This window comes from Cyprinus carpio, chromosome B9, assembly GCF_018340385.1.
Source record: "Cyprinus carpio isolate SPL01 chromosome B9, ASM1834038v1, whole genome shotgun sequence".
NCBI classification, from domain to species: domain Eukaryota; kingdom Metazoa; phylum Chordata; class Actinopteri; order Cypriniformes; family Cyprinidae; genus Cyprinus; species Cyprinus carpio.
Window position 1 is genome coordinate 17,371,399 of NC_056605.1, and position 14,974 is coordinate 17,386,372.

Consider the following 14,974-nt stretch of genomic DNA (forward strand, 5'->3'; position numbering starts at 1 on the left):
TTGAATGTTTAAATTGGCAAGGCTTAAAAACACGTGTAACTGATAAGCTTTTGTGACAACGCCCAGCACCGTCAACTGTCCTGAGCGTCTTTTTAGGCTGGCGTCAGCCACTAGGTTGAAATCGCTGGCTCCTATAATCGTAACTACTCAATATTCACACTTTATTTGAGACACACACATACCAGGTGAAGAAGGTGCATTCCTGGTTCTGACGGATGGCTTCTCAGCAGTTTATTTGCCACTGTCTGGAAAAAGATAAGGTGAGAATGTATTAATGGCTATAGTTTGCAAGGGTTAGCTGTGGTATGGAATAGCTGCATGCTCTACAATGGTGCTGCCTGCAGGCCTCTTCACCGTAGTGCATGCTGCATGGTGTCACGTCATCTTGGGTTTGATGGGTTTTGTTTTACAACAATGAACAATTATCTAGACAACATTTTTGCATTTATTAATGCAATTTAAAAGTGTCCAAGGTAGGTTTTGAGTGTCTCAAGTCCTGTCGTTCTTTACTTAGTAAATGTGGAGTATGTGAGGTAAGATGAATTGTCTTGACAGAAAACTTCACGGTTTCATTTTCTACATCAACCATATGTGGGTTTGGCAAGCAGTCTAAAATCTCTGGCTCCCAGGTAGACTGAGGGGTCGGGTTACATATACTGTATATCTGTCCAAGTTGAAGGAGATTTTTTGAGGTACCGACAACTTCCACTGACTGTGTGAAATAGGCTGAGTAAGGAGGTATAGAGGATATTGTAGCTGAGATTAAAGGTGCCATAAAGAGAAGAGATTTACATGCAAATGAAAAATGATTAGAAGTAAAAAACAAGAAAAAGAAAAAAACAAGAAAAAAAAAAGGGATCCATACCCAAATGTACTGCTATTATTATTATTATTTTCTCCTTGGCCACCGTAACTGGTTTCTGGAACTTTTAAAATTTAATGGATGATGTTGTCTCCACCGTGTGGCCAAACGTCGTCAGTTTTCATCTGCTTGTTTACAAATATCCAACTTAAGCCCTTGAAACGTAGTTATTTCTAAACGAAGTATAAATGTTATAAATACCTTATCAGATTGTGTTTTGAAATAATAATAATAATAATAATCGCATTTTAACGTTAATGCTTTGGTTAAAACAAGTGTACGTCGGCTTTTCATTACATTTACGTAACAATTACTTTTACTTTAATATTATCGCCTCAGGAAAGTTTATTTGAAGACCATGTGCTAGTGCTTGCTTTTAGACAGTAGCGTTAACTGACGTTACAAATCGAGACGGGAACTATTTCTACGCAGAATCGTATTTTAAGTGAGCTATTTCTGTCAAATGTATATAGTTGGATTAATTTAACTAATTTAGGCTATTTTAAACACTGAAAAAAAAAATCCTAGGTACAGTCATTTCGGATTGAGATTATGTTTTTATATCGTATTTCCAAAAATCAAAAATGGCGTCACGGTGGCCGAGAGGTTAAGGCGTTGGACTCGAAATCCAATGGGGTTTCCCCGCACAGGTTCGAATCCTGTTCGTGACGATCTTCCTTTTCGCGTGTGCGAGACCGAGCGAATTATTGTTGCTGAACCCCTAAAAACAAATTTATACATCTCAGCTGTGTGTGTGAAAAATCATGACAATCTGAACCTAGCTAGTAAAGCAGTCATGTTTTCACACTTTTTACAGAAAGCACAACACTAAATGCGAGGAAGCAAGTTGTGCACTTATCTACAATGGCCTTTAAAAACTTGTTTAGATTTCCTTGATGTTAACGCCAACGCAAGTGTAACTGCACTTCACTGATATACAGGGGTCCTACACAGGACCCAGCCATTAGAATGCAGCAAAACTGTAAAAACAACGCCTTGTAATTGCTGACAGTCTCTTGGATTACTGAGGTGGTGATGCAACCCAAATACCTCCGGAAATATTTAGGAACGTGTAATCAAATCATATTACACAACGTCGACAATCGTAGAAGGAAATGGTGTGTGGTTATTTCCTATCCATGTGGACACATTCTCCACGGTGTCCAATCAGATTGAGCTCAATGTAACAAGAACACGGTAAAAACCAACACTTGAATCTCTAAAGCTTCGTTCCTGTGCAGTGTTGATGATGCTGGATAATACAGAGAGAATCGTTTGTCATGTCTGTTCACTCAAATGTCCGTATATTAAAATCGCATCTGTGTATTAAACGGCAGTTACACGTCTCTGAACACCCCCGCGGAACAGTGAGATGGTACATCCGGCAGAATTAAAGACCCGAACACACACGAGCGCAGAGCAGACGCTTTGTTAGTGAGGGAGAGGCAGATAGCACTGTGAAATAGAGAGTTCCCCTCTCTTGCGATTTTTATTTTTATATATATATTATTTTTCTTAGTAAGCTAGCAGTGCTACACGTGTAGAAAACATGCAATAATTATATCAATTTTAAAGGCCATCAGGAAGTTTCGAGCTGCTCATAACCCACATTAAAGTTAGGCAGCTATAACGTTAGTTATCTCGGCTGACATCCGTTTTAGATTGACACTAGTCGCTTTTGCCTTTAAATGTCGTTTAGACGCCAGATGAATTATTTTCGCGTGGAAGGTGAAGTGAAGAGACGCGTTAGTGTTCAGTTTGACCAGCAGTGTGTGTGACTGAACCCACTGACACGGTTTTAAACGTAACCCGCGACATAACCGGCACGTTTACGTGAAGAAACGTTCACGTTAACAGCTATTTGTTAATTTGACGTCGTGTATTGCTAGTGTAGGTTAACAGAAAGACCGTGACTCAGTATAAACCAATCTGGATGCTGTTAGACATTTTGAGCAGACTTGGAAGCGAAGTCTTGGAGTCGTAGTTTTTTTTTTTTTTTTAGGTTTAGGAAAGGATGAAGTCTAAAATATCCGTTTGGAAAACGAATTGAGTGTTTTATACTAGTAGTTTTAATAGTGGGGGAGGAAATATTTCCCCCTTTTACTTTCTTTCCTTTAGCTCGATGCTGAAGTGTGAAAACAAACTGCCTCAAATGTTACGCTAGAAACACCTCAGCCTTTCCAAGGGGGTCTTGTAAACCAAGTTTATTTGCCAAGTCAAGTTTATTTGGCAAATATAGGTACCCACTCAGAGCACAGATTTTGCTTTTAGATCAAGAAATCCTCTCACACAGCTGTGGTTTCGCTAGCCGGTGTGCTAGCCTCGATATCAGCCCTCAGAAATGTCGAATATCTCCAACGAAGCTGTGATCTTGATTAAAGATGTAAAGCCCGGATCGAAAAACCTTAATATCGTCTTTATAGTTTTGGAAATCGGTAAGTGGATTCACTGCTGTGCCCCTCGCGAGCGTTTATTAGCGCGAGAGGAGCTAATTCTTCCGTGCTAACATTCATTATTAACATGTCTAACGTTGCGCTTGACCTCTCTCTGTTGCACTGTTCTTGTAGCTTTGGTTTTTCATGCATCTGCCGTCGTGTAGCGCAACTATTTGTGTGTTTTTAGTCGTTTTGTTACAGCTGAGATTTTAACTGTACTTTCCTGTGCACGCGCAGGTCGGGTGACGAAGACAAAGGACGGGCACGAGGTGCGCTCGTGCAAGGTGGCGGATAAGAGCGGCAGCATCGCCATCTCTGTGTGGGATGAGCTGGGCAGCCTCATCCAGCCCGGGGACATCATCCGCCTCACGAGAGGGTACGAACCTCCTCCTGTCTGTTTGTGTAACGTTAGTTCTTTTAGACCTTAGACGCTTTAAACCCCGTGTGGCTATTGGACTGTCAAACTCAAAGTGGTCTAAAATGCTCGGCATAAGTAACAATGATGTAAGCGGCAACTGTGTACAGAGGTTAAATAATATGGTGCGTTATGTACAGATGTTTGTTTTAACTTGGAAATGTTTGTGTGTCTGGCTAGGTATGCTTCAATCTGGAAGGGGTGCCTTACACTGTACACTGGAAGAGGAGGAGACTTACAGAAAATAGGAGAGTGAGTATTCAATATCGCCTCTCACAATATATAAAGAAGTGCAATATAATCATTTGCCACATGCATCATTTTGTGGTTTATCAATACTGGGCAATAACAATGTCCACTTGACAGATTAACCGAAATGGTGATTGACCCTTGTGTCGGTTCCAAAATCTAGTGACAGATGATGAATCATTGGGTAGATATTGCATGATTTCTTTATGCAAATGCTCTGAGTGTTCAGTAAATGACAAAAAAAAAAACATTTCAAAATCTGGGTTTTTCCATGGTCATGGGAACCCATAAATCTCAGTTTTAATATTCTTGCTTTCCAAACCTGAGAAATTCATGGAAATGTCAATAGCATGGGTGTCCAGTCTTGTTCTTAAGAGTGTCACTTTCAGTGTTTCGTTTCAACCCAATTTAAAGCCTTAAAGGCCTGCATGAAAGTGACCCTCCAGGAGCATAATTAAACACCTCTGGTCTGGATTTTATGCTTTACTCAAACATTTCACATTAGTTCTGATCATAAACGTGGCAGATGTACTAGGCAAAAGGTGTGGGAGCAATTGTTATTTCAGCCATTGTCTCACTGATCATCACAATTCTCTCCCTACTCTCCACACGCACACACACACACGTTTCTGTAGCTCAAACAGGAGAGCACGGCACCAGCAATGCCAAGGTCATGTTTGATTCTCAGGGAATGCATGAACTGATAACAAGTACACCTTGAATGCAAGTCACTTAGAATAAAAGCTTCTACCGAAGGCATGTAAACGCAAAGTCATTAAAAGCATATTTTATATTGTATTGTCTTTTCACAGGTTCTGTATGGTGTATTCTGAGGTTCCTAATTTCAGTGAACCAAATCAAGAGCTGCTAGCACAAGCTAACCAGCAGAACAAGACTGTGAGTGCAGTCTTCCTGTTTATACAAAATGCCACCTCAGTGTAATGCCTCAATGAGTATACTTCCTTATGGTTACTTGCAAGCCTAAATTTGCTTCAGTTATTATGGAAAAACATTGCTTGTTTTGCATTCAATCTCATTTCAATGTCTTTGTTTAGAACAGATAAATTGGAATGTAGAAGTAATTTATGCAGAAGCAAACATTTGGTTTGACTTCTGCACATTCAAATACTGAGCCATTAAACTGCATAACAGGAGGTGCTAGTTTATGACTAAAGTCAACGCAATGGTGTGTTATCTCTCATCCTCTCAAAAGGTAAAGAACAGCGGGGAAATTCTCCACCGAATCAAAATGCAGGTACTCCTGCGCAGACAGGTAAGCAAATATGGCTAGTGCTTCTCGCAGTCTGTCCTATGAAGGTAACCAATGCTGATTTAGTAGTGGTAGCTTTATGGTTTGGAATCTGATCTGCTAACGAAGGTTGCAGGTTCAATCTCAGAAATTAGATTTACTGAGATCCCGCTCCTGTTTGTACCTACCGTTGGCATACTGTAAGTTGCTTTTGATAAATGTCTGGTTAATGTGATGCAACTAGAGTAACAGCTGTAACACCTATTACAATGTCTCTTATGTTAAGTGTCACATTTCCTTTAACTATTTGTCCAACAGGAAATGGCACTGTGCCAGTATTTCCCAATAACAGTGCTGCACCTATGCCTCGGGAACCCAATTTTGGGGCTCCAGGAAGACCAAATGGGCGTGTTCCAGGCAATGGACCACCCCCAGTAACTGCAGGGGGACCTCCTGCTCCATCCAAACCCACAGTTACCATTAGCAATGGCAGGGACCCAAGAAGGGTTTCAAAGAGATGAGACTGCAAAACCACTTCCATCTTCCCACTCCTTCCTAAAATTCATCCACAAACTATCCATACAATACACAAAATAATACTGCCAATCAAGAGATACGAGGTCCAATGCTACTGTTTTACCACCTGTGCTTTTTGCTTTGTAATTTGCCAATATTTGCATAGTATGATTTTGTTTATCATGAAAGGTTAGAATTGAATTAGTTAGTTAATGGTTGGCACACTCTTCTCTTTGCCAATTGAGTGCTGGTTCATTGGCCCACCATTTATTTCCTTTCCCTAAATGTGTTGTTGAACTATACACCCTACTTGAACACTCGATGCACTTTCTTCTGTTAATTTATAGTGAATGCATTGTCATGTGATTCAGGAATGATTAACTGCTGTTGCAAATTGGGGAGTGAACTTCAAAGTGACGATGATTATATGGGTTCTACACACCCCTTTGGCCAAAAAATATACCAGAAGTGACCATGTGAAAGGAAAGGTGATAGTTTGATTGAACACCTAAGATATTTTAATTAGGAATAAATCAAGAACAAAATATTGGGAAATTAATCCCTGTGGTTGTTGTAATTGTTTTACTTGATCTTTTGAGTGGCATTTACATTGAATAAGACCGCTGCCTTTATAGAGTGCAATGTGACTACACTGAAATATTCTGCATATTCTTAGACTGTAACACCTTTGTATATGTTTTGTTTGCAGCTATGTTTTATTTGTTTAATATACTAACATTTGCCGCATGAGTAAAGCTAATGCATCTAGGCAAAGTGTTGCTTGTGCACAGGGTAGAATGTTTAATGCTTTTGGTTTAAAAAAAAAAAGTTAGACTATGAGAGGTGACTTAATTTTTTTTTCCCCCATTTTGTGGTGTAGCACTCAACTTTTTTTCTGCTAAGAGAATGATGTCAGAACTATATTTAATTGAGCTGCCAGGTAAAGTATGTTACTGGGTGTTTTTATATTTCCAGTGCCAATGTAGGACCCAGATCAGTTGATTTCCTTGACTATGGATTGTGTAATATATGACTATATTATTAAGATATGGTCTAATACGTAATTTAATAGCATTGCTTTTCATTCAGGTATTTTTTGCCAGATCATGTGATTGTGGTTAGTTCGTGAGCACTATTAAAATATGAGCCTGGGGTTTATTGTCAAGGAAAAACGGCTAGATTAAGTGTAAAATGCATTTTTGTGTTGGTGGCTTGGTGAGTTTCTTTATAATTGTGTTAATTTATTTTGATTAATACTGAAAATGACCCAAGCATGTATTACATTTTGTGTGTGTGTGTTTGAAACATACTGAACTTTAAAGAGGATTAACATCAGTGCATTACAGCATTGATTCCTGATTACAGGCTATACAATTTTGATGTATAGTGTCGTGATCTTATATGGGAAGCTATATCATTATATAAAACTGGTCACGGCAATCCAACTCCAAGTCAAAACCGGCTCAAGTAATTGTTTTGCAGCTGCTTGGAGTGTGCCATTTTTATTTTAATCTGTACCAAATGTGGATTGCCTGTACTCAGAGGAAGTGTATGTAATTAGTGATTTCTGTCCCCGTGACTATTTTCTGTGCCATCTAGACAGTTTTTGATCTTTGACAACTGCTGCAGCACAAGTGAAATGTTTACAGGTGAGGGAAAAAAAACCAGATGGAATCTTATGTTTAAAGCACATTACATTTAATTTGACCATCTTTTGCATAAGACCATCTCTGTTTGACAGTATATTTCTCTTCCAGATGGAAGCATAAATATAAGGTCAGGAATCCCATGCTTAGGTTTTATAATCAGCTCAGTCAAGCACAAACTTGTGTGAATGTTTTCAAAACATGTTTATCGGAATTCTTGTTCCTCTGAAAAATATCACTGAAGTGAATCTTCAGCAGCTTGTGAAATTAGAGTTTCTGTTGCTGTGTCTGTACTTGCTAGCCTTGATATTCTTCCAAATGCCTTTTTGTAATAGTATCAAGTAGGTGAGCAATAGGATAGGGTTCCTCAAAGTGCCCTGGCCCAATTTCCCTTTGTATAATTATATACACCTATGAGCAGAACATCATATGATGAATAAGTATGGTTAATGAACCCAAATTATGGCATTAAAACCTTTATATTCACACAGAGAACTGCCTAAAATGTAGGAATTAAAAATACATCCCAAACAAGTAAAAATTACATATTACCCATTAACATATAAGGCACTCTATATAATATAGTTACTCTAAGCATGACTATGCTTGTCATATTTGATCAAAACTAAATTACACCCAGAATGTGTGCTTTTTTCATCAGCTTAAACTGACACAAAGCATGAGATAAATCATCATTTTTCAGGCTTTTATAAGATGAGAGTTAACTAAAAGATTAAATTCACATTGTAACCAAATGATTACTCTTAATGGAGATTACTAAATAAAAATTCTGTCATCATTTACTTCCCCTCATGTCATTCCAAACCTGCATTACTTTCTTCTGAAGAACTCAAAAGGAGATATTTGGAAAAATGTCCCAGTGTTTCTGTCTACACAATGTAAGTTTATGGTTAAAACTGTTCCTAAAATTATTTTTTTTGTGTTCCACAGAAGGACAATAAGACACAGAGTCACTGGAGTGACATGAGTGCGAGTAAATAATGAAAGATTTGTCATTTTTGGCTGAACTATACCTTTAAGCACTGTTCTTGTTTACAAACAGGTAAGTTGTTAATGACTTAAACAATGCCCTCTAATTAAACATTGATTAGTCTGCAATTTAGCACAGAGGTGAAAACTTTTGGCTTGTTCACATGTGCACACGCTGCAGCTCTTTCCAGAACTCTCCAATGCCATTTGAGAGTGCTCCCTCTGCCAGTCTCTGGCACTCACGTGGGGTGAAGCCCACCAGGGCCGTACCCTTGATGGCCACACCATGGTGTCTAGCCAGTTCTGCTACTCGTGCTGTGATTAGTGAGGCTGGAGCATGGCAAAAGTTTTGCCCTCCAATGGTAAAGCTTGGCCATTTTTCCCCACCATAAGATGAAGACAGACGACCACTTTGAACACTCTCTACATTACAAGCGATCTCCACAGCACCTTCATGTGGTAGAGCCATGACCTGAACTCCAGGGATACCGCCAGGACTGGATTCACGGATTGCTGAAGCCACAATTCGGCCCACGGCCAGATCCTGGGTATCGATGGTCACGTTACAGTTCATGACATAGGGGCTGACTCCAACACCTGCAGATTAGATAACTGTTATTTGTTTTATTTGAGGGTTCGTATAGTAATCCAAATAATTGAAACACTCTCTTAAAGGGATAGCTCACACAAAAATTTAATTTGACCACCCTCATGTCATGCTAAATCCAAAACCAAAAAATCCCGAAAAAGGCCTGAATTAAACCCATTAATCAAAAACACAATCATATCTCTCTACAAAACAGATACTGCAAACTAAATATAAACAATAGTCCAATCACATGGAACTAAGCTATTAAATAGTAATATTTTGTTAAGTAGAATTTTATAGAATATATATTTTATATAATTTTTTATAAGAAATTATGCTGATAGTTGCAACAAAACCATATACTATATATTACAAACTTGTCCCATTCTTGGAGAAAATACATTATATTATTACTTCTGGAACCCAACTGTTGTGGTCTGTTCATTTATTGTGATGCAATATCTACCCTGATGTTTCATTTATGTTCTATATTTTGTAATTGTAAATTAAAAAAAAAAAGTTACCTGTAACACCATATTTCCTTGTGGGCTGTGGACCTACATCTGGCTGGATGGTTGACATATCCAAGACCTTTTTGAACCAGCCAATCTCCTTTCTCCTCTTAGCCAAACCTCGACGCTGAGGAGAATCAGCCCAGCCAAACAAAAAGACACTGGTCCCTGTGACTCGCTCCGTTAGAGCCGTGGCTAATGCTACACGAGAAAGAAAACAGCAGTGCTTAAACTTTAAGGTACATATAATAAAAATTACTTGACATATTTACACTGACACAAATCTAAATTCTTAAAATAATAATAATAGGTCCCTATCAATAATGCAATGTTGACCCCAAAATAACTAATGATGTTTGGGCCGTTTTCTTCTATTATATGTACACTTTAAGACTACGTTGTAACTATTTTTATACTTTGCAACCTGAAGATTCAGAAAATGCTTTTAAATGTCTTGTTTGCATGGCCACACAAGGGGAAGTCGTGGCCTAGTGGTTAGAGTGGCCTAGAGTTTGACTCCTAACCCTACGGTTGTGGGTCTCGGGCCAGCAATACCATGACTGAGGTGCCCTTGAGCAAGACACTGAACCCCCAACTGCTCCCCGGGCGCTGCAGCATAAATGGCTGCCCACTGCTCTGGGTGTGTGTTCACTGCTGTGTGTGTGCACTCTGGATGGGTTAAATGCAGAGCACGAATTCTGAGTATGGGTCACCATACTTGGCTGTATGTCACGTCATACCCTGGGCCTCTTTTCCACAATCCTCAAGGCCCACCTCCTCCCCCAGTGGATAGAGAGGCACCAGATCCACTGCACCCATGCATGGGTGGATGCCCTCATGGACATTCATGTCAATCAGAGAGCATGCACGCTCACAAGCCGACAGTACAGCCTCCCCTAAAATGGACAACAATAAAGAATGGCCTCTTTTGTACACTTAGTTACAAAGCAATTGTTCTCGCAACTGGACATTTATTAAAACATCTGGAAGGAAGAACAGGCAACTCACTTATTAGGTCAATGCTTGCAACAATAGTGATGACAGAGCGGTTGTAGTCAACATCATTGAAGATGTTTAGCACTGTGATGCCTTCACGCTTTGTTCCTATAAAGGACAGATCCAGACAGTTTTGTCAACTCAGTGCAATGACATGGAACAAAAATACTCCCAATTAAGTATAGTTTAATAACATTTTGAATCCATCTTAAAGTAATTAAAGGCTAATTTTCTTAAGTATAAACCACGCATGCATGGTCTCACCGAGTGTGTCGGTGATGGCTGATCTAGCCACTGTCTCCACCAGGTCTCTTCTCCGAGCTTCTGAGATGTTCAGCAGGCATGCAACCAGCCGTCGACCCACAGCAGAACAGGACATCCCTGAAGAAAGCAGAAATACTTCACACTTTTACTGGCCCACAGACCAAACCCAAACCAGGTTCTCAGTCAATCCAGGGACGCTGTAACACGTTATAACCTTATTTAACAACACTGATTAATGTTTAACAGATAAAGTTGTCGAATTTTAAATTAGTTGACAGAAATGTCATGAGCCTTTAAGTTCTATATGTTTTATGAATCTCCACGACGAAATGAACTCTCACGTTTGAGGTGTTGTGTAAGTTGATAAACGCTGGACAACACTAACGTTATATTGATCAGTTTCTGTCTAACAGTCCAAAGTTTAGCATGCTCGTAGCTCCTACAAAGAGGCAGAGGAGATAATTTAGAGATATTTTTCATAACTGACTTGTCAAACAAACTTCGTACTTGTTTTTCATGGACAATATGTTACTTGAAGGCGTGAAACTCCAGCACAGCTCACATGCTCTTGCTCCCAGCTGTTTCCGCTAACAATCTCCGATTCATGAACGAATCGTTCTATTGAGTCGACACTGTTCAAAAACTCAGTTGAACCGTTTCAAAAAACCGGTCTGAACGAAAAAAAAAATATTAAAACAAATAAATATATATAAACGTACTCAAACAAATTGGTTATGAATATAATTATATTTTAACAAGTTTAACAAAGAGATAATAAAATTAATTTAAGTACAAAGTTTGGGTTCAAATTGACTTTTTATTAGGGTTTTATTAGCTGAACAATGGTTGCAGTAAATTGCACATAAAGCATAATAAATAACTAATAAAACAGTGCCTGTAGAACATTAGTGCCGTGTAATATTTCTCGCCAGAATCATGGACAGTATGACGCATATTGAATCCGTTTATGAACCGATTCTTTGACGCGAATTGTTCAAAGAACCGATCGAACTGACAAGAGTCAAGATTCCGCCTCCTGAAGTTTAAAAAGATTGTCTTTTTGGACAGTTGGTTAAACATAGTTGTGCCGCGTTAATCACTACGGTGTTTTATTCAAGCAGTCAATCCAAATGCGTTATGTATCAGCGCTATCGCTGTTCACGAACGCGTCGGACTCCGCGCATGCGCATCGTTGTCACAGTTTGGCGCTCCCGTAAATGCCACTCGGTGGCGTTTTAATATGAACAAATTATACGCCGTACATATTTCATTATCCTAAACCTTTCGGTTTATTTTACGCTTCAAGTTTTTAACGGCTGAATGCCCACCGGATTAGTTTGGATCATGCGGCGTTATTATTTGCTCTGGTTTTGCAGTGATGGTTTCAGTCTTAATGCTGCAGGTCGCACAGTCGCCGTACATATCCTTTTGCTTATGGGAAGTATCCGATCAGTTGTGGCTTGTTTATCGCTAGCTGCTATAGCGAGGAAGATGACCGCCGCGGCGGGGCTGTGCGGGCCCGGGACCTCCGCTGCTGCGCCCGCGCTGCGCCGCTTGACTTCAGTACCCGGTTACGATCAAAACCGCGTAAATGATGTTCTGCTCCTAAGACCTGCCACGGAAACGCAGAGGCGATGCGACAACGAAACAGAGGAGCTGCCGAAAGGAAACGATCACGTAGTCTTCTTTCCTGGAGACATTCAGGTTGGTGCATGTCATCAATACCGGTGACTGCTTGCCCTGCTTTAAATAGCCTTTTAATCAATAGTGCCTTACGAAAGAGCTCAGCATAGTCAGGAATAAGATAATGTTTACACAGGTTTTGATTTGATCCAAAATATGCATATTGCTAGTAAAAAAGACGGCGTACTAAACTGTGGAGCCCCTGTAAAATACCTTGTTGATTATTCACTAAAGTCATCTGATACAGTTCAGCTTCTTTTGCGACTGGGTTGGATCTCTATATTTAGTTTTTCATTAGAGACATTGAAAACAGGCCCACGACACATACTGCAGAAGTCTGTTTAGTAGACGCACACATGCACATCACAGGTTTCTGAGGATTTCTGAATTCCTTTAGACTTGGAGTGATGCTCATGTTTCATTGTTCACATATCATTAGCACATTATTTTCCAAGTTTATATTCTGGTTAACCCTTATTTTGGAGGGAAAAAAAACCTTAAAGATGGTTGGTAATGTTTCCGAGGGGGGAAGGTATTTTATGCTCACCAAGACTGTATTTACAAATATGGCCAAGCTTAATTTTCAATTTAAATTTCATCATATGTCTAAATAAAAGGAACCCTTTTTTTCAGATAAAATGAAAAGACGTGCACATTAAGTCCTGCTATTTTCTTCTAGAAGAATGTTAGTAAAATCTTAAATATACCTGAACAGAAATTTTTTAATTTTAAAATGGTAAGTTCATAGAAATTGATAGATTTTCTGAAGTCATGGAAATTACTATAGTGCATAAAATTTTCTCATTATGTCCTGGTGCAGCTGTACAGTTTAAATAATTGAGAAATGGCTCTCTAAATTCTCAGAAAATGCGATCTAAAAATAAAACAGCTATTACGAATGACCGGAAAAGTCATAAACTCCTTGGTATAGTGATTTTGCTTCAAAGTGTTTATTTTATATATATATATATATATGTATATATATACATACATATATATATATATGCTTGGGCTGAGTTTGTTAAACTCGACTATTCATCCCCATTTCATATGCAACTTTCTCATTCTCATCCACCATGCAGAACTTTCAGCAGGAAATGGCCCTCCAGCCTGACGCTATCCCGTGGCAGTCCTGGAGTCTGGAGCGTGTCGCCCTCACCCTGGGCCAGCGTTTCCCTGGCTGCCATATCTGGGTCATCCGTGCATCCCAAATGTATCTACACAAGTTCAGCTGCTATCAGAACTTTGTAGAGAGCAACCTATTTGGAGCACCAGAACACTCTCCAGACTACGGAGCCGTTCGCCACCTGAGGGCACTCCTGGGTCACAGCATGCAGCGGGCTGGCCTCCCAAACCCTTTACCCCCTCTCAGTGGTACATCCACCCCTGGCCCCCTGCCTGCAGGTTTCACCCTCACCATAGTGGGCTTCAGTAAAGGATGTGTTGTTCTCAATCAGATAGTGTATGAGCTGGCTGGAGCGCGAGCAGATCCAGAGCTGAGGCTGTTTCTGGACAGCGTTTCAGATATTTACTGGCTGGATGGAGGACACCCTGGTGGCAGTGAGACGTGGGTGACCGATAAGTGTGCCCTGAGTGAGCTGGCCTCCAGTGGGGTGGCTATCCACGCCCATGTCACTCCATATGAGGTATGCGACCCAATGAGGGCGTGGGTTGGGCGAGAGCACCGCCACTTTATAAAAACTCTGGAGGATCTGGGTGCTTGTCTTAGCCAGAAACTACACTTTGAGGATGAGCCGGCAACCATCGAGAATCACTTCCGGGTGATTCAGGAGTTCTGACTGTTCTCGATCTGTGCTTTCACAAGTCTTAACATGGAATGTATTCTTTTCAGAGCAGACAGCTTTGTATCGCACTGATATATCAGTTAGTCAAGAGCTTTGGGTTTCTAGGCTTTGAAAGAATAACTGTATGCTGCCTACAAAACACTCATGAAATACAAGAGAAGACTGAAGCTTAATGACCAACCTTGTAAAACTTTTAGCTGCCTGACATTAAGCCTTATTCGTTGCCTCAGCTCTGTCTGATATAGTATGATATTTCTTTTACATAGTCTGTTTGGAATGCGGATATGCTTGTAAAATCATCACCTCCCTTATATTCAAAGGAATCTCATTTCCCACAGCATAGAAAAAGCCATGAGAAATCTGAAAGTGCTTATTATTAATACATTTAATTCATGTTGTTAAATTAAAAAGCATGGATTTTTGTTCAAGTATGTATCCATTATTACGGGGGAAGCCGTGGCCTAATGGTTAGAGAGTCGGACTTGCAATCCAAGGGTTGTGAGTTCGAGTCTCGGGCCGGCAGGAATTGTAGGTGGGGGGAGTGAATGTACAGCGCTCTCTCCACCCTCAATACCACGACTTAGGTGCCCTTGAGCAAGGCACCAAACCCCCCACTGCTCCCCGGGCGCCGCAGCATAAATGGCTGTCCACTGCTCCGGTAGTGTGTTCACAGTGTGTGTGTGTTCACTGCTGTGTGTGTGCACTTTGGATGGGTTAAAAGCAGAGCACGAATTCCGAGTATGGGTTACCATACTTGGCTGTA

The 14,974-nt window shown here is 40.1% G+C and overlaps 3 protein-coding genes and 1 non-coding gene across 8 annotated transcripts; 3 read left to right on the forward strand and 1 right to left on the reverse strand.

Moving 5' to 3' along the window:
• The first annotated feature begins 1,451 nt into the window (after window positions 1–1,451).
• Window positions 1,452–1,533, forward strand: trnas-cga. Its single transcript has one exon. It is a non-coding gene; the product is annotated as a tRNA-Ser (tRNA).
• A 742-nt stretch (window positions 1,534–2,275) lies between these two features.
• nabp1a (nucleic acid binding protein 1a) lies at window positions 2,276–6,285 on the forward strand. The gene is made up of 6 exons (XM_019110399.2): window positions 2,276–3,297; window positions 3,535–3,673; window positions 3,893–3,964; window positions 4,774–4,858; window positions 5,174–5,234; window positions 5,529–6,285. The coding sequence occupies exons 1-6, from the start codon at window positions 3,204–3,206 to the stop codon at window positions 5,729–5,731; spliced, it is 654 nt and encodes a 217-aa protein (XP_018965944.1). The 5' UTR covers window positions 2,276–3,203; the 3' UTR covers window positions 5,732–6,285.
• A 1,304-nt stretch (window positions 6,286–7,589) lies between these two features.
• On the reverse strand, window positions 7,590–12,638 carry ftcdnl1 (formiminotransferase cyclodeaminase N-terminal like 1). 5 transcript variants are annotated; one of them, XM_019110390.2, is made up of 6 exons: window positions 12,620–12,638; window positions 10,724–10,840; window positions 10,472–10,567; window positions 10,204–10,359; window positions 9,476–9,664; window positions 7,590–8,959 (listed from the first exon to the last, which is right to left on the reverse strand). In XM_019110390.2, the coding sequence occupies exons 2-6, from the start codon at window positions 10,836–10,838 to the stop codon at window positions 8,523–8,525; spliced, it is 993 nt and encodes a 330-aa protein (XP_018965935.2). In that variant the 5' UTR covers window positions 10,839–10,840; window positions 12,620–12,638; the 3' UTR covers window positions 7,590–8,522. The 5 variants fall into 5 exon arrangements, with proteins under 5 accessions (XP_018965935.2, XP_042587136.1, XP_018965934.1 ...); XM_042731202.1 differs by lacking the exon at window positions 12,620–12,638 and adding an exon at window positions 12,052–12,185; XM_019110389.2 differs by lacking the exon at window positions 12,620–12,638 and adding an exon at window positions 11,211–11,396.
• Window positions 12,102–14,652, forward strand: cb9h2orf69 (chromosome B9 C2orf69 homolog). Its single transcript, XM_042731204.1, is given in 3 exon segments — window positions 12,102–12,140; window positions 12,143–12,427; window positions 13,489–14,652. Coding segments are annotated over 3 exon segments (1,041 nt in total). The 3' UTR covers window positions 14,206–14,652.
• The last annotated feature ends 322 nt before the right edge of the window (window positions 14,653–14,974 follow it).

Coding starts and splice junctions, on each gene's coding strand:
- nabp1a (XM_019110399.2), top strand. CDS start 3,204: ATGTCGAATATCTCCAACGAAGCTGTGATCTTGATTAAAGATGTAAAG. Junction 3,298..3,534: donor CTTTATAGTTTTGGAAATCG/GTAAGTGGATTC, acceptor GTGCACGCGCAG/GTCGGGTGACGAAGACAAAG. Junction 5,235..5,528: donor AGGTACTCCTGCGCAGACAG/GTAAGCAAATAT, acceptor TTTGTCCAACAG/GAAATGGCACTGTGCCAGTA.
- ftcdnl1 (XM_019110392.2), bottom strand. CDS start 11,203: ATGAAAAATATCTCTAAATTATCTCCTCTGCCTCTTTGTAGGAGCTAC. Junction 10,568..10,723: donor AGCCATCACCGACACACTCG/GTGAGACCATGC, acceptor TGTCCTTTATAG/GAACAAAGCGTGAAGGCATC. Junction 9,665..10,203: donor TTGTGGAAAAGAGGCCCAGG/GTATGACGTGAC, acceptor TTTCTCGTGTAG/CATTAGCCACGGCTCTAACG.